General features: G+C 48.2%; 1 protein-coding gene across 8 annotated transcripts in view; it reads left to right on the forward strand.

Moving 5' to 3' along the window:
* Positions 1 to 25,849, forward strand: part of SGSM1 (small G protein signaling modulator 1) — a 125,917-nt gene that overhangs the window by 61,786 nt on the left and 38,282 nt on the right. For 6 of the 8 annotated variants that reach the window (XR_010156205.1, XR_001712926.4, XM_001171406.6 and 3 more), the window contains 8 exons: positions 405 to 568; positions 752 to 884; positions 6,443 to 6,607; positions 8,623 to 8,761; positions 11,490 to 11,554; positions 16,090 to 16,235; positions 18,660 to 18,788; positions 25,492 to 25,674. Coding sequence is in view for 6 of the 8 variants with exons in the window: in XM_001171406.6 (XP_001171406.1) it covers positions 405 to 568; positions 752 to 884; positions 6,443 to 6,607; positions 8,623 to 8,761; positions 11,490 to 11,554; positions 16,090 to 16,235; positions 18,660 to 18,788; positions 25,492 to 25,674 (1,124 nt within the window). In the remaining 2 variants the exon portion in view is untranslated. The remainder of the gene's footprint in view (positions 1 to 404; positions 569 to 751; positions 885 to 6,442; positions 6,608 to 8,622; positions 8,762 to 11,489; positions 11,555 to 16,089; positions 16,236 to 18,659; positions 18,789 to 25,491; positions 25,675 to 25,849) is intronic. The other 2 variants (XM_009438000.4, XM_016947289.4) reach the window with 2 other exon arrangements.

Below are 25,849 nucleotides of genomic sequence, written 5' to 3' on the forward strand. Positions count from 1 at the left end.
GTAAGTGCTCAATACACGCTAGCCAGAGTCAGCTACTGCCCCGAGACAGGGGAAGTCTGAAGGCCTCCATACAAAAATAGGTCAGGTAGACTTGTAAAGGATTCCTGAGGAGCGTAGGGTTCTAGGGGGCGTCTTTTTCCTCTGGTGGTTAATGTCAGGGAGGTCAACTCGGTTCTTCTTGACTTTGTCCTGTAGTCCCGTCAGAGGTGGATGGTGGATGAGATGAGAGAGACTCAGGGGAGGTAAAAACTGCTCCTGACCTTTGCCCAGGCCTTTCCCAGAGCCTCAGAGCAGGATCCCTGGGTCTGGCTTGGCACCCCTGGGGGATGTGCTTGCAGGAAGGGGCTGTCACCGTGCCTCATAGTGACTTCCACTGGGTCTTCTCTGGCTGGTGGTGGCGGCAGTTGACAGCGGCGGGACAGTGGTATTGGTCAGCCAGGACGGGATCCAGAGGCCGCCCTTCCGCTTCCCCAAGGGCGGGCACCTCCTGCAGTTCCTCTCGTGCCTGGAGAATGGGCTGCTCCCACATGGGCAGTTGGACCCGCCACTGTGGTCCCAGAGGGGTAAGGTGAGTGATCATCGGGACCCAGGGAGGCTGGGGTGGAGGCTGGTCACAGAGGGTGGTTGTTTTTGCCTGTGTGCCCTTATGTGGCTATGTGGCCTCATGCGCTCCCCACTGATACCCTCAGACTAAGCAAGTTGTGGGGACAGGTGTGTCCCAAGGACCTCGTTTTGGGACATGTTTTTGCAGGGCAAAGTGTTTCCTAAACTGCGCAAGCGAAGCCCTCAGGGTTCTGCCGAGTCCACATCTTCAGACAAAGATGATGACGAGGCCACGGATTATGTGTTCAGGATCATCTACCCTGGCATGCAGTCGGAATTCGGTGAGCTGCCCTGTCCCGGGCCCCGGGGAGTCACCTGCTAACTGATCCTGAAAATGACTCCAGGTGTTTGAAACTAGAAGATGACAGGTCTGGATTCTGGGGCTAACAGGAGGATCTGGAAACAGAAAGTCGGTTTCTTGGCAGCCTCAGTTTCCCCCCAAATAAGAACAATAACCACCCTCTACTTGTCTAATAAAGTTGCCACTAGGAGAGGTGGCCTGGGGTAGTGGCAATGGCATAGGCTCTGGAATCCTGGCTGAACTTGGGCAAGTCATCTCAGCCCTCTGTGCCTCAGTTTCCTCATCTGTAAAATGGGCATGTTCATAGCACCAGTTTCATAGTCATTCTGGGGATTAAACAAGGTAAGGCGGCCGGGCATGGTGGCTCACACCCGTAATCCTGGCACTTTGGGAGGCCGAAATTTGGGAGGGAGCACTTTGGATTGCCTGAGCCCAGGAGTTTAAGACCAGCCTGGGCAACATGGCGAAACCCTGTCTCTACAAAAAATACAAAAATTAGCCAGGTGTGGTGGCATGCATCTGTGGTCCCAGCTATTTGGGAGGCTGAGGTGGGAGGATCACCTGAGCCTGGGGAGGTCGAGGCTGCAGTAAGCTGTGATTGTGTCATTGCACTCCAGCCTGGGCAACAAAGTGAAGGCCTGTCTCAAAATAAATGCAAATTAAAATATTTTTTAAATGAGATAAGGCATTTCACACATACAGAACACTCAAATGTTGCTGCTGTTGTTAATATTCTACTTCCCCTTATTATAAAGATTCAATGAGATGATGAGATATTCATTGTAGAACCCATGGAGTAAGGCCTTGCACACAGCAGGCCCTCAGTAAGTTGTAGTCAAACTTTACACCTGTAGAGGCGAAGCAGAGCACCAGGCACTGGCACATGAGATGGGGTTGAATTCAAGCAGGTTGCACGGTGCCTGCCGTGACACAGACGCGCAGCAAATGGAAGTTCTTACTAGTAAGCGCATCACCGTTGTGGGGCTATGGTGAGGATTCAGTGAATTAAGATTCGCAAAGTACTTAGAAGAGGGCCCGGTGTTTATGAAGCATTGTATGGGTGTCTGTTAAACAAATCAGTATTGAGTGGTAGGTTCTTTCTGTTCACTTCATTTTATTTAACATGGAGCGGCCCTCATGTTCCCATCCGAGGATAATGGCTCTGAGCCTCCCTTTGCTGAAGCAGCCACGTGCTGGGCAGTGAGAGGCTCTTTTGAGAGCAGATGTCCTCCTGGACAAGGCTGGAACCCCTTAAGTGCTACAGTGTCCTGAAGTGTTCATGACCATGTCTATTCCTGCCCTGGATCAGGGCCTCCCAGCCACTCCATGGAACCAGGCGCCCACTATCCTGGCTGGACACCAAGGCTGTTATGGGCCCCAGGGCTGAAAGGGCTCCATGTATGAGGGTGAAATCCCCTGGGATGCCGAGCCAGCGTCTGTTCTGTTGCCCCTGAACTTGGGCTTCCCACCCCTGTGAAGACCAACATTCATTAAGAGTTCTACTCGAGAGCCAGTTGTCAGAGAGGGCCAGATCCCCTATAGTTGCCTTCCCAGGAAACTCCACAGCTTCTCATCCAACAGGCAATGTGTACACTCCCGCTGGGAGCTAGGCAGAGTGCTGGGTGTTTAATTTATTTGGAGATTCTCCATGTCATCCTCCTGTGGCTTGATGAAGGCCAGTGGAACAGTGAGGACACTGGCTGTGCTCACCCACATCCTCAGCATTTCCCATTCTGTACATGCTGTTCAGCTACCAGCTGCAGCTCCCTGCCTCAGTATCTCTTTGCCTGAGGGTTTTCTCTGGCCACAAGAGTCCCTTCTGGCCAGGGATGGGGCATATTGGAAGCATCGGGGAACCAGTGCCTCCCTGGAGCAGCCCTCAGCTCATGGCTGATAGGAGTTAGTGTATCAATGTCCCAGCTCCCTCTCCCTTTGTGAGGCAAACTCTGACATACATGTTCTGCACAGTCTCCCAGAGCTTCCATGGGAGATTGAGCACAGTTACCTCTACTGGTAACTTGCTTGGCAACTAACCCTTTACTCCCTCCCCTTTTCTTTGTCTCAATTTGCCTCTCCCTTACTGATGTGCCTTTGGAACTTGTACTTGGATCCTTGTCTGCCCTTGAGGAAACTCCCAACTAATTCAGTTTACCTAGAATTGGACATCTGAACCTTAGCGTTACTGTCATTTGGGATGGAATAATTCTTTGTTGTAGGAGGTGGTCCTGTGCATTGTGGGATGTTGAGCACCCACTAGATGCCAAGTAGCAAACTTACTTTGCTCTAAGTTGTGACAACCAGATATGTCTCTAGACATTGCCAGGTGTCCTCTGGAGGGTGGCAAAATTGTCTCTGCTTGAGAATCGTTGGTTTAGAGAAAAGAAGGCATCACTGTATTCAGCTCTGCCACTGCGGTGTGGTTAAGTGACCTGTCCTCCGCAGGCCTCACTTCCTTCTCTGTAGAATGGGGTAACAGCAGTCCCCACCAGCAGCATATTCTGAGGAATCAGCAAGATCATTCCTAAAACACCTGGTGACCTGACATGGGGCCTGATGCTTGGCAGACGCTCAGTAAGCAATAGTAGGTATGGTGTCTTGAGTGCCACTGTGTGCCAGGCCCACTTCTGTCTGCTGTCCCACTGTCCCTATCTTAACTCATTCCATCCTCACCATTAGCCCTCCCAGGTTGTCATCACCATCCCCCATTTTGCAAGGAGGAAACTGATGCACAGAAGGGTTAAGCAACTAGTCCAGGATCACACAACTAATTCTTGTCATGGCTGGGATTTGAACGCTGGGGGTCTGGCTCCAGAGCCTGTGCCTCTAACCACCACTCCATGCACATCGTTTTGACTGGCAGGGAGAGGGCATTGTGGTTTCACTCCCTTCAGTCTCAAGGTCAACTTCAACCCACATGGAAATGGCAACTGCATCCTTGGTTGATTTTCTGGGGCTTGAGCCGCACAGGCTTAAGAAAAACAGTCATCCTGTGGTTTCCATTTGTGAGAGGTTTCCATCTGTAAGAGGTAAGAAGTTCTATCTGAAAGAATGCCTAAATCAGAAGTCAACAAACCCCTTTTCATGGGCCAATTTCGGCCCACTCACCTGTTTTTGTAAATAAAGTTTTATTGGAACACAGCCACATCCATTCATTTATATATCATTTATGGCTGTTTTCATGCCACAGCAGCAGAGGTGAATCGTTGTGACAGAGGTCATATGGCCCACAAAGTTGAAAGTATTTACTGTCAGGCTCTTAACAGAAGAAATTTGCAGATATATGCCTTAAATATAAAGGATTTCACCCTGTGGGAGGGGAGATGTGACCACAGATGTTTCTAAGCTGCCTCTCAGTGTCTCATCAGCCCTGTCTCCACTGGGTTCTTTGCCTGCCCCTGTGCTCTGGGGAGGCAAGGACAAGTTCCAAAATATGTGGACAGGTTCACATCAGATAAGGGCATTTTCAGACCCCTCTGCTTCTGAGATTGTCTCTGTACTGTCTAGCAGGGTAGCCATGGGCTACATGTGGCTACTGGGCTCCTGAAACGTCTCCAGGGCAAATGGGGATGTGCTGGAAGTGTAAGATACACACTGGATTTTGAGACTTTGTTAAAAAAAAAAGTCTCAATAATTTTATATTGATTAGATGTTAAAATAGTAACATTTTGGATAGATTAGGTTAGACAAAATATATTGTTGGAATTGATTTCACCTGTTCTTTTAACCTTTTAATGTGGCTACAAAAATTTTTAAATTATGCCAGGCCCAGTGGCCCACGCCTGTAATCCCAGCACTTTGCGGGGCCGAGGCAGGCAGATCACGAGGTCAGGAGATTTGAGACCATCCTGGCTAACACGGTGAAACCCCATCTCTACTAAAAATACAAAAAACTAGCCGGGCGTGGTGGCACATGTCTGTAGTCCCAGCTACTCGGGAGGCTGAGTCAGGAGAATTGCTTGAACCCAGGAGGCGGAGGTTTTGGTGAGCCGAGATTGTGCCATTGCGCTCCAGCCTGGGCAACAGAGCGAGACTCCATCTCAAAAAAAAAAGAAAATTTTTTTAATTACATATGTGGCTCAATTGTAATTTTTTTTTTTTTTGGCAGGGTCTTGCTCTGTTGCCCAGGCTGGAGTGCAGTGGTGCAATCATGGCTCACTGCAGCCTCAACCTCCTGGGCTCAGTCGATCCTTCCACCTCAGCCTCCTGGGTAGCTGGAATCACAGGCACAAGCCACCATACCTGGCTACTTTTTTTGGATTTTTTGTAGAGATGGGGTTTTGCCATGTTGCCCAGGCTGGACTTGGAACTCCTGGGCTCAAGCAATTCATCCGCCTCGGGCTCCCAAAGTCCTGGGATTGCAGGCGTGAGCCACCTCCCAGCCTCTTGATTGTGTTTCTATTGGATAATGCTGGTCTACCGTGGGGTTTCTCAGCCTCAGCACTGTTGACATTTAGGGCTGAATAATTCCTTGTGTGGGGGTTGCCTTGTGTATTCTACGATGTTGAGCAGCATCCCTGGCCTCCAGCTACTAGATGACAGTAGCACCTAATTAATCCCCAAGGCGTGAAAACCCAAAGTGTCTCCAAACATCAACAGGATTGCCCTGTTTTGAGAACAGATGGTGTGGAGAGACAAGTGCCTATGAGAAACAGCTGAGGGAGAAAGAGTAGGCTCAGAGTCAAGTCCTCAGGCCAGGCACAGTGGCTCATGCCTATAATCCCAGCACTTTGGGAGGCTGAGGCGGGAGGATGGCTTGAGCCCAGGAATTCGAGATCAGCCTGGGCAACATGGTAAAACCCCAACTCTACAAAAAATTTTAAAACATTAGCTGTCCATGCTGGCACGTGCCTGTAGTCCCAGCTACTCAGGAGACTGAGGATGGAGGATCACTTGAGCCTGGGAGATCAGGGCTGCAGTGAGCCACGTTTGTGCCACTGTACATCAGCCTGGATGACAAAACAAGACCCTGCCTCAGAAAAAAAAAAAAAAAGTCAAATCCCCTGGGTTAGGATCTTGGCTCCTCTCCTCATTAGCTAGGTGGTTTTGGGCATGTTGCTTAAACTCTCCATGCCTCAGTTTTCTAATCTGTAAAAGGGGTTAATGATAGTACTGTACTCAGTAGGGACAGCAGTTGTTAGTGGAAAGAGGAGAGGGACTTCAATCAAAAAGACTAGATACGTCTGTTACTGCCTGGCAGGGCTTTGGGTGATTAAGTCATGCCATCATTCTGAGCCTCAGTTTCTTCTTCTGCAAAATAGAAGAGGGAGGATGCATCCCTCACAGGGTCGCGAAGAACAATAACTGGTTTCCTTAGGTTTGCTCAGGTCGTAAACTTCCTAGCCTGACACTCAGCGCATAGTTGGCACTTTATAAAAATCAGCATTCTTTCTTCTAATTGAACACAGTGAATGTGGGAGCTGTGTGGAGCCGGGAAGGGGGAGGGTTGGAGCCCCCAGAAACGGGCTCTTCCAGCTGTCTCAGTGTCCTGCCCACCGCAGAACCCCCACCTCACTGGTTCTTTCTGTTTTGTGTCTCAAGTTGCCCCCGACCTCTTGGGCAGCACTTCCTCCGTCTCTGTGGGCCCTGCCTGGATGATGGTTCCTGCAGGCCGGTCCATGCTGGTGGTGGCCAGAGGGAGTCAGTGGGAGCCATCCAGATGGGACACTACTCTCCCCACGCCAAGCCCGAAGGAGCAGCCCCCCAGTAATGTCTGGGATCTCCCCTTCCCCAGGGGCTGGGTGCCAGCCACCTCTGCCATGTTGTCATTTGAGTTCTGGTCCCAAGGGAGATGGAGGCAGGAAGGGAGATGGAGGCAGGAAGGGAGATGGAGGCAGAGGGATTGATGCCCTCCTGCTGTCCAGCCTCCACCCTATGGAAGGCAGCTTGCAGTGTTGTAGGTTCAGTAGCGAAGGGATCAATTGGTGATGTCTGCATGGATGTGGGTGTGAGAGGCTGAGATGGAGGAAGGTATGGTTGCCATGCTTGGGCTAAACTGGTCAGTGCATCCCTGAGATTGGCTAAGAACTGGGGCTTTTTTTCTAGAACATTTTACAGGGGCTTACTGATCTTGGCTAGCTCATGGGTGAGTCTACATGGGGAAGAATAGTGTAACAAGCCACATTTGGTGGCTGCAAGAATTACATCGTATAGGCAGCTTCCTCTTCTGTCAGTGGGTAGGGGCTGACCTTGTCAGCTATGGAGCTCTGATGGCAAGAGGACCAGTTCCACAACTCTCCCTTACCTTGGGGCCCAAGGAAGAGGGGTATTACCAGTTGTCCTGTGGGGACCATGACATATGGGAAAAAAAGTGTGCAACTCTCTTCACTTCCTACAGCAGGGATTAGAAAACTAAGATTCATGGGCTGAATTCACCCCCATTCTGTACCAGCCTATGGGCTAAGAATGTTTTTTCAATTTTTAAATGATCCAAAAAAGCCAAAAGGAGAGTAATATTTTGTGACATGAAAATGATACGACATTCACATTTCAGTATTTATAAATAAAGTTTATTTTATTAGAACAGGTGCATGCTTCCTTTTTTACATTTTGTTTATGGTTACTTTTGCACCAGAATGACAGAATCAGGTGCTTATGACAGAGACCAAATGGCTTACAAACACTAAAATATTTACTAGCTGTCCCTTTACAGAAAAAGTTTTTATGGATCCCTGTTTTAAAGAAAATAAAAGAATGGCGTGAACCCAGGAGGCGGAGCTTGCAGTGAGCTGAGACCATGCCACTGCACTCCAGCCTGGGCAATAAAGCGAGACTCCGTCTCAAAAAAAAAAAGAAAGAAAGAAAAAAGAAAAAGAAAAAGAAAATAAAGCTTTTGCACCTGTCTAGGACTACCAAGAGGCCAGGAAGTTGACTATAGAAATGGTAATGCATATGTCCCCAGTATGTTTGTTACGTGGTTTTGTAGACTCTCCAGTTCTTATGAAGCTGAGAAAGAAAAATAAATAAAGGAAGCTATGAGTTGCTGTATCCTGAGAGTGGCTGGTCAGGAATCACCAGTGTCCAAAAGTTAGGAAATCAGAGTCTGTCGAATGTACCTGCTGTATCAAAATTGCTTTAGAAATACAGATTTGAGAGCTCTGTCTCTAGGATTTAGTTGAGTAGGCCAGGAGTGTGGGGCAGGCATATTGCTTTTTAACAAGCTTCCCACGTGATTTTAGGGAGTCGCTAATATGTTTGAGACCCACTTGCTGGAGCAGCTTTAGCCTCAGTACCATGGACAGCGCAGGTGCCCTCTTCATCAGCAGGGGCTTCACTGGGTCTCTGGCACTTGGGTGCCCTGCCTCATCTATTGAGTCAGGCTCCCTTCCATCTCAGCCATGAGGCCTGTCTCTTCTCCAGAATCATCCAGCAGGCTCCCCTTCCCTCCTGCAGCATCCTGTGAACATGACTAAGTGACAACATGGCGAGGCTTGGCCTCCTGTTCTGGGATTGGGCCTGGTTTCTTGGCTCTTGGCTCTCTGTGTCCTCTTCTTCTCTCTTTGGCTGTCATCAGCTCTGCCCCAGATTTTGGTGGTGGCTTTCATTGGATCAGGCAGACTCAAGGATGATTAGGGCTGCTGTTTCCTACTGTCATCTTCAGGGTCTTTTCCTATCTCTGTGCTGGCTGGGGCGGGTGAGCTGCTTGCTCTAGGGTGAGATTTCTGTGACCCACATAGGTTTAACCAGGGTGATTCTTCTGCCTCTCCTTCTATCCACCACAGTGCCCCAGGATCTGATGGACGTCTCTGTAAGCAACCTCCCATCCCTGTGGCAGCCCAGTCCCCGGAAGTCCTCCTGTTCATCCTGTTCACAGAGTGGCTTGGCTGATGGTAGCTCGACCAATGGCTGCAACCATGAGAGGTATGAGGGGCTTGAGCTGCAGATGGAGGGAGCTGAAGGATGTACCAGAGATCTGTAGATGCCCATGTCTTACCCTGCACTGAATTCAGAGTGAGCATAACCTGCGGACTCAGGCAGATATAGGTTAAATCCTGGCCATGAAATCCTAGCTGTTAGAGGTTACATGTAATAGTCAGGATAAACAAGGTTATGCTGCAGTAACAAACAGTCCTAAAACCTCAGTGGCTTTTTTACAACAAAAGTTTATTTATCATGCGTGCTGTGTTTCTATCATGGGTCAGCTGGTGGCTGTTTTTTCCACACTAAAGGGCCTGGGTGATGGAGCAGCTACCATCTTGAATGTTGCCAGTTACAATGACAGGGAAAGGTAGCTCTGCAGAGGTTGGAACCTACGATAAAAAGGCTCTGCCCAAAAGCAGCACATGTCATATCCACTCACAGCCCATTGGCCCCATCCACAAGGGGACAGTAAGTGCAGCCCTACCATACACCTAGAAGGCAAAATAATCCCAGAAATATTATTTAACGACAACCACATCTCAGTTTGCACCTCCACACAGTGGAAATTCCAGTTCTTAACTTTATATGGCTGTGGTAAGGACCAGCTCAGGTAATGGTTTAAAGTGGCCAGAATGTGGCACCTGCACATGGTACTGTTCAGTAAATGACACTTACTGTTTTATTATATAAAGTTAAATCTCAAGCTCATCTTCTGTTTGCCCATAGATCCTTTGTCTCTTTGAAACTCTTCAGCCAATTCATGAGACTGATCTTGTTTTCCCCTGGTCCAACCTGGCCTGGCCTGAGAAAATAGAACCCTTTTGTCCTTGCGGGGCTTCTGTCCTAGTGGGTGGTCCAGTCATCAGCCATAGGATATAAGGGATGGGGGCCGGCATCAAATTTTTGAAGTCATCCAATCCCCTGGTTCCTCAGGGTGTGGTCCGTGAACCAGCATCAGCACCTGGGCAAATTCTGAGTCTCTCATCCCAAACTTCCTGAATCAGAACCTGTATTTAACATGGTTTCAAGACCATGTGTATACTTTAAAGTTTGAGAAGTGCTAATATTACTGGAGATTCTTTTTTTTTTTTTTTCGAGACTGAGTCTCTTTCTGTCACCCAGGCTGGAGTGCAATGGCGTGATCTCGGCTCACTTCAACCTCCGCCTCCCGGGTTTAAGCAATTCTCCTGCCTCAGCCTCCCGAGTAGCTGGGACTACAGGCATGGGCCACCATTCCTGGCTAGTTTTTGTGTTTTTAGTAGAGATGGGGTTTCACTATGTTGGCCAGTCTGCTCTCGAACCCCTGACCTCAAGTGATCCACCCGCCTTGGCCTCCCAAAGTGCTGGGATTACAAGCATGAGCCACCGTGCCCCGCCTGGAGATTCTCTTATCATGCATTAGAATCACCTGGGCTAGGTGGCAAAACATATCAGTTCCTGGACTACTTCCTAGAGGTCCTGACTGAGTAGGTATGTGCAGGATCCAGGAATCCACATTTTGGAGAAATTCCAAGTAACTCTTGGGCTGATGGTCCGTGGACCAATGAGAAAGGCTGCTATAACCCATTGCCCCCTCTCCTGTTGTAGCATCTGCTTACACACCTGGAGTGATGGAGAGCTCACTACCTTGCAGAAAGCGAAGTCTACAGTGGGAAAGCTGTTGATGTGATCCTATTCTGATGTAATGTGAGCAAGTCTGAGCCTCATCAACCTGAGGGCACAAAGGGGAACTCTTTACTGTTTAATGTTCCTAACTGTCTCAATGTGCCTAAGTGGAGGACTTCAGCTATGCTCCTTCTGCCCTGCCCCAGTCTACCTGTTTTTCTGGATGTCTCCTGGGATGTCCTGAGAACAAATATGCAGATATTCTTCCATTCTATCCTCTACGAGAGTGTACAACACTCCTTTCAGCAGTCCTGGATTTCTCCAACAATGCTAGAATCTGACTCCTCTCACCTCTTTCAGCCGAAAAAGTTCCCAAAAATTCCCATGCAAGGAGAAGCTTTGAGGCATCACCTGCTTAGCAATCAGCCAGACTCTGAATCCCACTTTGGCTCAGCTTGGTTCAGCTGGATCACTTTACAAATCAGAACTCTTTCTGCAAGTGATAGAAACCCACTTCAAACTGGTTCAAGTACAAAAGGAAATTTGTTGGTGTAACTGAGAAGCTTAGAGGCACAGTGGCTTCAGGCATGGCTGGATACAGATGATCGAAATAGGAATCTCTGTTTCTTCAGCTCTTGGCTCTGCTTGCCTCTATGATGGTTCCATCCTCAGACAGGTGCTTCCTATGCAGTGGCAAAGATGGCTCCCAGCAGCCACTGCCCTATATCCCACTGGCTTAGAAACCCATTCAGAAAAGTGTCTGTTACCTAGTAATTCCAACAAAAGTCCCAGGGCTAATTCTCATTGGCTCAGGTTGGGTCACATGACCATCTCTGCCCCAATCACTGTGACTCCAACCTGAGTCCTGTAGTGGGCAGAGTCATCCACATACAAACCACACAGACAGTTGTGGAGAGCATGATTTCTCAAGGGAAAATCAGGGGGCTGGTAGCAGAAGAGGCAATGATGCTGTACAGGTAGAGGTAATAGCAGCCCTCCCTACAGTCTCTCTGACTGGCTGATTTTAATCTGCCCTCTAGAGATAACACATGGTTATCCTCTCCAGAAAATCTGGGCTGTGTTTGGATCTATTCTAAGCATCTCCCTCTTTCTCCACCTGCAGGGCTCCCCTGAAACTTCTCTGTGACAATATGAAGTACCAGATCCTCTCCAGAGCCTTCTATGGATGTACGTATAGGGCTCCATTGCCAGTATGTCTCCGTGGAGCAGCTATTGGTGCCTGCTGTATGCCAGCAATATCAAAAGATATTGGCTCTGGAGCTTGAACCTCTCCTCCTCTATTCCCTAGATGTCTGGTTTCAGTGACGTTACATGAACTTCTCTGAGCCTCAGTTTTCTTGTCTACTGATGGGATAAATTTTACCCCTGGGTCCTGAGAGAGGACCGTGGACAGTGGGGTCCCCTGGGGACAGAGGTTTGGTTTAATCACCACTGCATCCCCAGGTGCTACAGTGGAGGATTTGTTTTCAGGATTGAATGAGGACCACGTAGAAAGCCCCAGCACCTAGTACTGCATGCCGTAGGTGCTCAGTAAATGTCAGTTTCCTTCTCTCGTGGGCAGAAGCAGCAGAAAGAGCAAGGTGACCTTATCCCTCCCCCAAAACTTAAATATTAAATTCATAATACTTGTATTATGATTATTCCTGTTTAACAGATGAAGACACTAAGGCACAGAGAGGCAAGATGACTTGCCTAAGGTCACACAGCTAACAAGCAGTAGAGCTGAGACTCAAACCCTGGCATGTCTGACTCCAAAAGCTTTGTGTTTTCCTCTCTGCTGTCTTTTTTTTTTTTTTTTTTGAGACAGAGTCTCGCTCTGTCACCCAGGCTGGAGTGCAGTGGCTTGATCTCAGCTCACTGCAAGCTCCACCTCCTGGGTTCACGCCATTCTCCTGCCTTAGCCTCCTGAGTAGCTGGGATTACAGGCACCCGCCAGCACACCCAGCTAATTTTTCTGTTTTTAGTAGAGATGGGTTTCACCATGTTGGCCAGGCTGGTCTCGAACTTCTGACCTCAGGTGATCCACCCACCTCAGGCTCCCAAAGTGCTGGGATTACAGGCATGAGCCACCACATCTGTCTCTGCCACCTTGATTTTTCAGTTTTATTTCCCCAGCCTGACAGCCTAGATGGGGAAGATAAAACGTGTGTGTATTTTCAGGAATTCTAGAAACATCTTAATACAACCTGCATGGGTCTGTGAAACAGCAGTGGAGCTCACACCCTGAGTGCCTGGAGAGGCAGGGAGAGTGTGACTTCACTAGGACAGGGGTTTTATCTGTTCTGTTGCCACCCATCCGCAGTGCCTAATGCAGGACCTGGCATGAAGCAGGCATTGGGCAAGTATTTATTGGACCCAAATGGAAGCAGGAAGGGGTGGGGGGGGTCGAGATGGGTCTGGAGCAATGTCTTTGGACAATGTGGCTCATCCCTAATGGTGACTGAGAACCTGAGTTCTGGAGCGGGGTGACCTGGTTTCAGATCCCAGCGATGCGACTTGGGCAAGTGACATAACCGGTTTTTACCTCAGTTTACCCCATCTGTAAGATGGAAATAATGGGCAGGCGCGGTGGCTCGCGCCTATAATCCCAGCACTTTGGGAGGCCAAGGTGGGTGGATTGCCTGAGGTCAGGAGTTCGAGACCAGCCTGGTCAACATGGTGAAACCCCGTCTCTACTAAAAATACAAAAAAAATTGGCCGGGCATGGTGGCACACGCCTGTAGTCTCAGCTACTTGGGAGGCTGAGGCAGGAGAATCGCTTGAACCCAGGAGGCAGAGGTTGCAGTGAGCCAAGATTGCGCCATTGCACTCCAGCCTGGGTGACAAAGCAAGACTCCGTCTCAAAAAAAAAAAAAAAGATGGAGATAATAATAGTAACTAATTCCTAGGGTTGTGGGGAGAATGGGATGAGTTAAGTTATGCAACTCTGGGCCGGGCGTGGTGGCTCACGCCTGTAATCCCAGCACTTTGGGAGGCCAAGGTGGGCGGATCACGAGGTCAGGAGATTGAAACCATCCTGGCTAACATGGTGAAACCCCGTCTCTACTAAAAATACAAAAAATTAGTCGGGCGCGGTGGTGGGCGCCTGTAGTCCCAGCTACTCAGGAGGCTGAGGCAGGAGAATAGCATAAACCTGGGATGCGGAGCTTGCAGTGAGCTGAGATCGTGCCACTGCACTCCAGCCTGGGTGACAGAGCGAGACTCCGTCTCAAAAAAAAAAAAAAAAAAAAAAAACAGCAACAACCACAAAAATAGTTATGCAACTCTGGGAACAGTTCCTTGCCATGCAGCGTGTGTTGTGTAAGTGTTAGCTATTATATCATCGTCATCATCATCATCCTCCTCCTCCTCCTCATCATCACTATGACTGTCTCTTTTGTTAAAGTTTAGTCTGCAGTCTCCAGAAGGTCCAGGGTTCTCTCTGAGAACTGAGGATGAAATAGTCTTGGAGAGCCAGAAGGAAGGGGCCAGCCAGAGCAAACAGCACAGGCTGCCATTTGCTGAGGCACTTTACCTAACACCCTCCAGGTGCCAGTGTGGGCCAGATAAGGGGTGGCACGTTGGTGGATATGCTTTAAGAAGGCAGGGCCATCTTTGAAAGCAAACTTGATGCCCTGTCAGCATCTCCCTGGTTACTGACTTGGGGGGGGCCTTTTTAATCCAGCTTCAATTTTTGTATTTTTTTTAATTTAAATTTAAAATTTCTACTTTTATTTTAGTTTTTTGAGACAGGGTCTCGCCTTGTCACCCCGGCTAGATGCAATTATGGTTCACTGCACCCTCTACCTCCCTGGCTGAAGTGATCCTCCCACCTCAGCCTCCTGAGTAGCTGGAACTACAAGCATGAGTAACTGGAACTACAGGCAGGTGCCAGTATGCCTGGCTAATTTTTTGTATTTTTTTGTAGAGATGTGGTCTCACTATGTTGCCTAGGCTGGTCTTGAACTCCTGGGTTCGACAGATCTGCCCACCTAGGCTTCCCAAAGTGCAGGGACTACAGGCTTGAGCCACTGTGCCCCGCCCTGTTTTTTATTTATTTTTTGATAGATATATTGTGGTTGTACATATTTTAGGGGTACATAGGATATTTTGATAGATGTATCCATTGTGTATTGATCAAGTCCAGGTAATTGTGAAATTCATCACTTCAAACATTTATCTTCATTTGGAGAACGTTACGGTTCTTCTATAATAGCTATTTTGAAATATACAATAAATTATTAACTATAATTTCCCTACTATACCATCCAATACAAGAAAGTATTCCATCTAACTGTATTTTTGTACCGTTAACCAACGTCTCTGCATCCTTCTACCTCCTTCCCTTCCTAGCCCCTGGTAACCACCAGTCCACTCTCCACCTCCATGAAAACTACTTTTTTAGATCCCATTATAAGTAAGAACATGTGATATTTGTCTTTCTGTGCCTCGCTTTTTTTTGCTTAACATAACCTCCAGCTCCATCCATGCTGCTGCGCATGACAGGATTTCATTCTTTTTATGGCTGAATAATATTCCATCACATTTGTATACCACAGTTTCTTTCTTTTTTCTTTCTTTTTTTTTGAGACAGAGTCTCACTCTGTTGCCCAGGCTGGAGTGCAGTGGCGCGATCTCAGCTCACTGCAAGCTCCGCCTCCTGGGTTCATGCCATTCTCCTGCCTCAGCCTCCGGAGAAGCTGGGACTACAGGTGCCGGCCACCATGCGCTAATTTTTTTGTATTTTTTTTTTTTAGTAGAGACGGGGTCTCACCGTGTTAGCCAGGATGTTCTCAATCTCCTGACCTCGTGATCCGCCAGCCTCGGCCTCCCAAAGTGTTGGGATTACAGGCATGAGCCATTGCGCCCGGCCACCACGGTTTCTTTATCCATTCATTCACTGATGGACATTTAGGTTGATTTTGTATGTTGGCTATCATGAATGGTGTTGCAGTAAACATGGGGGTGCAGATATATCTTTGATTTCCTTTCTTTTGGATAAATATTCAGCTGCAATTTGAACAGGAGTTGTCCACGTTTCACATTCTCTTTCTTGCTGTATGGATTAGAGACAGACAGAGGCACAGCAAGCCCACAGAGTCACTGGCCACCTTCCTTTCTACCCCCTTCTCTGCCTCTAGCCTATGAATTAAATGCTTTGGCTTAGAGCAGAGAAGGGTGCCATCACCCTGACTGAGGCTGAGAAAGGTGATAAGACTTCCCTAGGGTTATAGAGCTATTTAGCAGTCCAGCCAGCAAGTGCATAAAGCTTTGTCTTCCTTGTCTGGAAAAGGGGAAGTTGACAAGAATTCACTGAGTCATGGCGTTTAGTAAGATCAGGAGTGGGCCAGGTGCAGTGGTTTGTGCTTGTAATCCCAGCACTTTGGGAGGCTGAAGCAGGAGGATCACTTGAGTCCAGGAGTTCGAGGCCAGCCTGGGCAAGATGGTGAAACCTCGTCTGTACAAAAAATAAAAAATTAGCCAGACGTGCTGGCGCGTGCCTCTGGTCCCAGGTACTCGAGAGGCTGTGGTGAGAGGATCGCATCAGCCTGGGAGGTTGAGGCTGCAGTGAGCCATGATAATAATAAATAATAGAGCAAGACTCTGTCTCAAAACAAAAATTTTAAAAAATTTGAGGTGGGACAGAACTTGGGAAGTCCCATGAGACAAGGTGAGGGGCTTCAGGTGGTGGATGATGACACTTTCCCTCCCTCCCTCAACAGGGCTGGCCTACTGCAGACACCTGTCCACCGTGAGGACCCACCTATCAGCCCTGGTCAATCACATGATCGTGTCTCCAGACTTGCCCTGCGATGCTGGACAGGGGCTGACAGCCAGGATCTGGGAGCAGTACCTTCACGACAGCACAGTAAGGCTTAGCCGGGCTTGGTCTGCAGTGATGCAGAGGCTGCAGGGGGGTCATCTTATTATCTGAGAAATAAGCCCACATGCTTGTGGGGACTTGAGCTGACGTGCTTGGATTCTGCATATGCAAATTGGAGTTCCCCTTCTCCTTGAGAGTTCCAAGACCTACAAGCTCACTTCTGCCCATCAGTGTGGAGATTGAATGGGAGGTAAAACATATGCTTACCTGGAAGGAGTAAAGAACAAATCAGTCTGTAGCATTTATTATTAAGCATCAGCTGGGATGGGCACGGTGGCTCACGCCTGTAATCCCAGCGCTTTGGGAGGCTGAGGAGGGTGGATCACTTGAGGTCAGGAGTTCAAGACCAGCCTGGCAAACACGGTGAAACCCCATCTCTACTAAAAATAGAAAAATTAGCTTGCCATTGTGGTTGAGTACACCTAAGACTAAAGTGAAATAGGCTTTTAATATCGGAATGTGAATAGGTGAGGGGGAAGAGGCCCCAGGGCCCTTCAGGGCAGCCTTCCAACACCATCACTTCCCACAGCGCATGTACAGTTAGGACCTGCTGGCCCCACAGCTTGACTAATTGTAACTGCAAAACCTTTGCCTGAAAATGAAATTTTAAAAAGAAAACAGACAAACTCAACCCCACCATACATCACATACCTGTTAAAGTCATCCTAGTGTGCACAAAAGATATTAGTGTATGAGGTAGCAGCTAGAATTGTTCACTTTTGATTAATTTGCTTTAGATAATTTTTTTTTTTTTTTGAGATGGAGTTTTGCTCTTGTTGCCCAGGCTGGAGTGCAATGGCATGATCTAGGCTCACCGCAACCTCCGCCTCCTGGGTTCAGGCAATTCTCCTGCCTCAGCCTCCAAGTAGCTGGGATTACAGGCATGCGCCACCATGCCTGGCCAATTTTGTATTTTAAGTAGAGACGGGGTTTCTCCATGTTGGTCAGGCTGGTCTCAAACTCCCGACCTCAGGTGGTCTGCCCACCTCAGCCTCCCAAAGTGCTGGGATTACAGGCGTGAGCCGCTGCGCCCAGCCAAGAAATTTTCCTAGAGCTGAGTCAAGATTAATAATTGCAAGATAATATTTTCAAATAAGCATAAGGCAAAAATGGGCTTAAAATTAATTAAAATATTAATTCATTATAGCCTGCCCTTTCTCTTTTTACATAAACTGACTCATACTACATAGTTTTACAACTTTTTTTTTTTTTTCGATTAGCGATACACATTGAGCACCTTTTTTTTTTTTTTTTTTTTTTGAGATGGAGTCTCGCTCTGTCACCCGGGCTGGAGTGCAGTGGCACAATCTCGGCTCACTGCAAGCTCCGCTTCCCGGGTTCAAGCGATTCTTCTGCTTCAGCCTCCCAAGTAGTTGGGCACCACTGTGCCCAGCTAATTTTTGTATTTTTAGAGACGAGGTTTCACCATGTTGGCCAGGCTGGTCTGGAACTCCTGACCTCGTGATCCGCCTGCCTCGGTCTCCCAAAGTGCTGGGATTACAGGCGTGAGCCACCACGCCCAGCTGAACACCTTTTTATGTGGGTCCCCATAGATGTATCCCTCGCTCTTTTACATCCTGTGTTGCGTACCCGTGTAGGGACGCATGTTCACCCATTGATGGGCAGTTGGAGAGTTACCTGAGTTTGGCTTTTTCATATGATGCCACGACAGATATCCAAGTACCTGTGACTTTCCTTATTCACGCCAGGATATCTGAGGGCTAGGTCCAAGAAGCAGGACTGCTGGACCACGGAAGTAGATCATAGAAGTAGATCATGCCTCCAAGTAGATCATGGAAGTAGATCATAATGATACAGTTAGGGTGTTGCCAATTAGTATTCTAGAAGGACAGGTGCACAGAAGTTGAGGAATATTGGTGAGAAGTTAGCTCAGGGTGGCCAGGCGCAGTGGCTCACACCTGTAATCCCAGCACTTTGGGAGGCCAAGGAGGGCGAATCACCTGAGATCAGGAGTCCGAGACCACCCTGGGGTCAGGAGTTCGAGACCAGCCTGGCCAACATGGTGAAACCCCGTCTCTACTAAAAATACAAAAATTAGCTGGATGTGGTGGCAAGCACTGGTAATCCCAGCTACTCGGGAGGCTGAGGCAGGAGAATCACTTGAAACTGGGAGGCAGAGGTTGCAGTGAGCCAAGATCACACCACTGCACTACAGCCTGGGTGACAGAGCGCTCTGTCTCAAAAAAAAAGAGAAGAAGATAGCTCAGGGTGGCTGGGTGCAGTGGCTCACGCCTGTAATCCCAGCACTTTGGGAGGCCAAGGCGGGCAGATCACTGGAGGTCAGGAGTTCAAGACCAATCTGGCCAACATGGTGAAACCCCATCCCTACTAAAACCACCCCCTGGTTTTCTGTTGACTAAACTCTTTGCTCCTCCCCACACACCACAGAGTTATGAGGAGCAGGAGCTGCTGCGCCTCATCTACTACGGAGGCATCCAGCCTGAGATCCGCAAGGCCGTGTGGCCCTTCCTCCTGGGCCACTACCAGTTCGGGATGACGGAAACAGAAAGGAAAGAGGTCGGTTACCTGCCATGGGCGCTGGGGTCTTTGGCAACAAAAGGAGCCAGATACTGTGGGGCTGAGGAGCGCTGGTTCCATGCTGGACCAAGGAAGGGGAGGGAGATACGGGGAAGATGGGAACCCGAAGGCGGCGCTGTCCAATAGAAACACAACACAAGCCACATAGGCAATTTTGACGTTTTTAAATTTTGGACTAAGTGTAGATTATGCAGTTGTAAGAAATGAATGTGGAGAACTATGTGCATCTTTTACCCAGTTTTTTTCTGATGGTAATATCTTGCAAAACTGTAAGGTAGTAAAATATCGGAACCAGAAGATTGACATGGTATAATATACTCATCTTAATCAGACTTTCCCAGTTTTACTTGTACTTATTTGTGTGTGTGTGTGTGTGTGTGTGTGTGTTTTCTCTGCAGTTTTCTCACATGTGTAGATCTGTGTCCATCACCACGGCCAACATACAGTACATTTTTAATGCTATAAGGACCCCCACGTTGTCCTTTTATAGCCAGACTCACCTCCCCCATACCCACACCCTGGCCCTAATTCCTGGCAACCACTAATCATATGTTCTTCATTTCTATAATTTTGTCATTTCAAGAATGTTATATAAATGGAATGATACAGTGTGTAATGTTTTGGGATTGACTTTTTTTCACTCAGCATAAAACCTCATCCAAGTTGTTGAGAGTATCAAGAGTTGATTCCTTTTGATGGCTGAGTAGTATTCCATGATGTGGCTGTAGCACCTGTTGCTAGACAGCTGAGTTGTTTCTGGTTTTTTGGCTGTTACAAATCAAGCTGTAATGAACATTCGTGTACAGTTTTTGTATGAGCATAACTTGTCATTTATCTGGGATAAATGAGTAAGAATGTAATTGCTGGGTCATATAGTAGTCGCATGTTCAGTTTTATATGAAACTGGCAAACTTTCACAGTAGCACATGCCTTTAGTCTCAGCAAGAGGTTCGCTTGAGCTCATGAGTTCAGGTGCAGCCTGGGCAACATCGGGAGACCCTGTCTCTAAGGGGAGAAAATAAACTACCACACTTCTGCAGTGACTGTATCATTTTCTGTGTCCACCAGCAAAATATGAGTGATCCACATTTGCATCTTCACCAGAGTTTTGTCTTGTCACTATTTTTTATTTCAGCCACCTGACATGGATAATTGATATTTCCTTGTTTTAATTGGCATTTCCTAAACAGCTAATGAAGTTGAAGGTCTTTTCATGTGTTTATTTGCCATTGTGTATCTTCTCTGGTGAAATGTCTGCTAACGTCTTTTGTCCACCTTCTAATTGGATTGTTTGTTTTTTTTTTCCTGTGGAGTTGGAGAGTCCTTTATATACTCTGATAACAGTCCTTTGTTCAGATACGTGATTGGCAGATATTTCCTCCAAGTCTGTAACTTTTCATCTTGTAAGCAGGGTTTTCTGCAAAACAAATTTTTAAATTTTTAATGAAACTCAGTTTATCAATTTTTCCTTTTATGAATTGTGCTTTTGGTGTCAAGTCTAAGAAAATTTTGCCTAGCCCTAGGTCCTGAAGATCTTCTCCTACGATTTATCCTAAAAATTTTCTAGTTTACATTTAAGGTAAAATCTTTTGAGTTTTTTTTTCTTATATACAGTGTGTCATTTAGGTCAAAGTTCATTTTTCATTTTTTGGTGTTCAATTGCTCCAGCATCATTTGTTGAAAAGATGTCCTTCCTCCATTGAATTGCTCTTGCACTGTTAAAAAACAGCTGGGGCCGGGCACGGTGGCTCACGTCTATAATCCCAGCACTTTGGGAGGCCGAGGCAGGTGGATCACCTGAGGTCAGGAGTTCAAGACCAGCCTGACCAACATAGCAAAACCCCATCTCTACTAAAAATACAAAACAAAAACAAAAATCAGCTGGGCATGGTGGCGGGCGCCTGTAGTCCCAGCTACTCAGGAGGCTGAGGCAGAAGAATCGCTTGAACCTGGGAGGTGGAGGTTGCAGTGAGCCGAAGTCATGCCACTGCAGTCCAGCATGGGCAATAGAGCAAGACTCCATCTCAAAAAAACAAAACAACAACAAAAAGACAGTTGGGAACATACTTGTAGGTCTGTTTCTGGGTTCTTCTGTTCCGGTGATCTATAAATCTGTCCTTCTGCCAGTACCACTCTGTCTTGATTATTGTAACACATGTGTAATTTTAAATGTTTTCATAGTCACCTTTTTTTTTTTTTTTTTTTTTTTTTTTGAGACAGAGTGTCTGTCTGTCAGAGTCTCGCTCTGTCGCCCAGGCTAGAGTGCAGTGGTGCAATCTCGGCTTACTACAACCTCCACCTCCCAGGTTCAAGTGATTCTCCTGCCTCAGCCTCCCCAGTAGCTGGGACTACAGGCGCCCGACACCACGCCAAGCTACTTTTTGTATTTTTAGTAGAGACAGGGTTTCACCATGTTGGCCAGGCTGGTCCTAAACTGCTGACCTCGTGATCCGCCCGCCTCGGCCTCCCAAAGTGCTGGGATTACAGGCGTGCGCCACCGTGCCCGGCCCTCATAGTCACATTTTAAAAGTAAAAAGAAACAGATGCAATTCATATTTTTGAGCTTCTTATTTTGAAATATAAATGGTCCCCAACTTCCAACGGTTGGTCTTACAATTTTTTGACTTCATGATGGCTTTATCACGTTATTAAATGTATTTCTTTTTTTTTTTTTTGAGGCAGAGTCTCACTCTGTTGCCCAGGCTGCAGTGCAGTGGTGTGATCTTGGCTCACTGCAACCTCCGTCTCCCAGGCTCAAGCAATTACCCTGCCTGGGCCTCCCAAGTAGCTGGGATTATAGGCATGCGCCACCACACCTGGCTAATTTTCGTATTTTTAGTAGAGACGAGGTTTCACCATGTTGGATTATAGGCGTGAGCCACCGGGCCTGGCCTTAAATTGATTTTTTTTTTTTTTGAGATAGAGTCTTGCTGTGTCGCCCAGGCTGGAATGCAGTGGCGCGATCTCGGCTCACTGCAAGCTCTGCCTGCCGAGTTCACACCATTCTCCTGCCTCAGCCTCCCAAATAGCTGGGACTACAGGTGCCCGCCACCATGCCTGGCTAATTTTTTGTATTTTTAGTAGAGACGAGGTTTCACCATGTTGGCCGGGCTGGTCTTGAACTCCTGACCTCAAGTGATCCACCCACTTTGGCCTCCCAAAGTGCTGGGATTATAGGCGTGAGCCACCGGGCCTGGCCTTAAATGGATTTTTTTTTTTTGAGACGGAGTCTTGCTCTGTTGCCCAGGCTGGAGTGCAGTGGCGCGATCTCAGCTCACTGCAAGCTCTGCCTGCCAGGTTCACTCCATTCCCCTGCCTCAACCTCCCAAGTAGCTGGGACTGCAGGCGCCCGCCACCACGCCTGGCTAAGTTTTTGTATTTTTAGCAGAGACAGGGTTTTACCGTGTTAGATAGGATGGTCTCGATCTCCTGACCTCGTGATCTGCCCGCCTCAGCCTCCCAAAGTGCTGGGATTACAGGCATGAGCCACCGCGCCCGGCCTTAAATGGATTTTTGACTTAAGATATTTTCAACTTATGATGCATTTATTGGGACATAACTCCATCATAAGTCGAGAAGCATTTGTAATTATAAGTTCACAAGAAGCTGCAAAAGTAAGAGGTCCCAGGTACCCATCACCCAGCTTTCCCCAGTGGTAACAGTTTATGTAACTAAAGTACACTGTCAAAACCAGAGCGTTAACACTGACACAATACAACTAGCTAGACTGCAGGCCTTAACTAGGATTTCACCAGATTTTGCATCTGCTTGTGTATGTTTTTTTCTTTTATTATTTTTTTGAGATGGAGTCTCGCTCTGTTGCCCAGGCTGGAGTGCAGTGGTGCGATCTCAGCTCACTGCAACCTCCGCCTCCCGGGTTCAAGCGATTCTCCTGCCTCAGCCTCCCAAGTAGCTGGGACTACAGGCACCTGCCACCACGTCCGGCTAATTTTTTGTGTGTTTTTAATAGAGGCGGGGTTTCACTAGGTTGGCCAGGCTGGTCTTGAACTCCTGACTTTGTGATCTGCCCGCCTCGGACTCCCAAAGTCCTGGGATTACAGGCGTGAGCCAACTGCCTCCGGCCTAAAATCTGGTGGTATTTTACACTCTATATTCGTATATCACTTGTACTATTATTTATTTAACATTTGATTTAAATTGACTCACTTAAGATTTATACAACTTATTTTAAAAGATATTTTATATCCCTGCCATAAACGAGAAGCCAGTATAACTTGTCGTGAATAGAAGGAAACTATAAAAATAGAGTGAGATTAAATGGTATAATTCTGTTCTAACTAGATGTTATAGCCTGCCTAAGGCCTGCCGTCTCTTTGTTAAAAAGGGAGATTATGTTTGGGAGGCCAAGGCAAGAGGATTGCTTGAGGCCAGGAGTTCAAGACCAGCCTGAGCAACATAGCGTGACCCCCATCTCTACAAAAAATTTAAAAACTAGCTGGGCATGGTAGCGTGTGCTTATAGTCCTAGCTACTCAGGAGGCTGAGATGGGAGGATTGCTTGAGCCCAAGAGTTGGAGGCTGCAGCGAGCTATGATTGTGCCACTGCATTTCAGCCTGGGTGACAAAGTAAGACCCTGTCTAAAAAAATATAAAGGATAGAGGGGAGATGACAAAGTATCGAGAAGTGTGGGAAGCATAGGAGCACCAGACTGGCCCTTTCTCCCTGGGGTAATCAGAAAAGTTGAAGGAGAGGAGAAAGCAGAAAGTTTCTGTAGTTCTGTATTATAAGGACCCATGCTAGTGAAATGTCTGAAGTTCATCTCAGTACTAGTGTGAGGCCCCTCCACACTTCACCCATGCCGGGTGGCTTCCTGGGGAGTCAGTAACTGACAACTCTGATGTACAGAGCCCCGTGTTCAGAGCTGGGGATACAGAAGCACATTAGGTGAGGTCCTTCCCAGTTTCATGGGGGTTGTGGTGGTCACTGGTGGGATTGAGGCAACCCCGAGGGCTGCAGGAGCATATGGGAAGCACCTAAGATGGGCAGGGGTGAAGGCAGTCAGAGAAGACTCCTGGAGGAGCTGGTTGTTCCTAAATTCTCAGAAGGAATTACTTTTCAGGCCAAGAGGGTGAAGAAGGGAAGAGAAGACAGCACAGGCAGAAGTCTGGAGGGGAGACCAGCGTGGTGTGGTGTGTGTGTCCGCATGGGTTTAGGGAGGGGCAGGAAGGGCATGGTGGGTGTGAGTTGCTGAGACATGAAGGAGTAGGACGGTGGAGACAGCAGTGAGAGGGGAGGCTGGAGAGGAAACAAGGATCACGACTGCTAAGTGGTGCGTGGATCGGGGGGCGGGGTGGTCAGGCTGCAACAGAGACCTGGATGGAGGCCGCTGGGGCCATGCATCTAGGTGAAAGTGGTGTAACCCTGGCCTAGGATGGCAGTGGGAATTGGGAGGTGGGCAGGGCTTGGAGGAGTCTCAGGGAGGTGAGCAGGAGGGAGTGGCTCAGGCGAGGCCCTTGGGCAGGATGGACCCTCGGTCCCCCTCCCGAAGTCCTGAGTAGCCATAGGAGAGGGTCGAGCTCCCCACCCTTTCTTTTCCCATCCTGGCTCTCCTTACCTAGATCAGCCAATCCATCCCCGTGGTGCCCAGAGGTCTGGCAGACGCAGAGCCTGTTACCTGGGCTGTGTTACTCAGGGACAATGGAAGCTCCCCACCTCTTTGCTGAATCCCACAAGGAAAAAGCTGGAAATATGTGGCCCTTCTGTAAGGCCATTGCTGTAAGGAAAGGAAGCGGGTTGGTTTTATTTGTATTGTATCCTCAGCACCTGTAGCCCATGTGGGGTACATGGGAGGCCCTCAGGTCATGCGTTGATTGAGTGGATGGGTGGGGGAAGGTCAGCATCTTGCTCATCTTGTATTCCGTATGGCTAGTTTGGTGCCTGGTATGTAATAGGTACTTATCAAATTGAGTGAGTGAATGAATGGATGAATGAATGAGGAAAGAGAGAGGGAAGGTAGTAAAAAAGAAAGCAGCAGTTTTCTCACTTTTGGCCGGGCGCAGTGGCTCACGTCTGTAATCCCAGCACTTTGGCAGGCTGAGGCGGGCAGATCACGAGGTCAAGAGATCAAGACCATCCTGGCCAACAAGGTGAAACCCCGTCTCTACTAAAAAAAAAAAAAAAAAAAATACAAAAATTAGCTGGGCATGGTGGCGCACGCCTGTAGTCCCAGCTACTTAGGAGGCTGAGGCAGGAGAATCGCTTGAACCTGGGAGGCTGCAGTGAGTCAAGATCGTGCTACCTCGCTCCAGCCTGGTGACAGAGCAATACTCTGTCAAGAAGGAAAGAAAGGAAGGAAGGAAGGGAGGGAGGGAGGGAGGGAGGGGGGAGGGAAAGAAAAATAGAAACAGTCTTCTCACTTTTGTATCCCCAGGGCCTGTGTACTATCTAGCACATAGTAAGGACTCAATGAATAGTTGAAATTTATATATGTATGCATGAATGAATAAAGGAAGGAGGGAAATAAAGAAGTAGCCTTGCTCCCTTTGTGTCTTCAGAGCCTAACCAGTGCTAGGCATAGCATAGTAGGTGCTCAGTTAATATCTGCTGGATGTTAACTGCATGAATGTTGGATGGATCAGAGCCACTCTCTTCCACGTTGGTCTGGCCCTCCCCAGGCGCCCCTTTGTTGACACCTCGGGTGACATTGCATCTGCCCTGGCAGGTAGACGAGCAGATTCATGCCTGCTACGCACAGACCATGGCTGAGTGGCTGGGCTGCGAGGCGATCGTGCGGCAGAGGGAGCGGGAGTCCCATGCGGCCGCCCTGGCCAAATGCTCATCCGGGGCCAGCTTGGACAGCCACCTGCACCGGATGTTGCACAGGGACTCAACCATCAGCAATGAGGTGATGGGCGGCTGGCCTCGGGGAGCACGGGGGCTGGGGAAGGTCAGGGTCTGCTTCATTGGGCTGTTCTAAGAGTGGTGAAGACTGGGTGTCTGGGGCCTGGTGACAGTCTCACCCCTGGCTTTTTCTTTAAGAGTGTGGGGTGACTTTGGAATCAGACCTGAATTCAAACTCT

The sequence above is a fragment of the Pan troglodytes genome, chromosome 23, assembly GCF_028858775.2.
Source record: "Pan troglodytes isolate AG18354 chromosome 23, NHGRI_mPanTro3-v2.0_pri, whole genome shotgun sequence".
In the NCBI taxonomy this organism is placed as follows: domain Eukaryota; kingdom Metazoa; phylum Chordata; class Mammalia; order Primates; family Hominidae; genus Pan; species Pan troglodytes.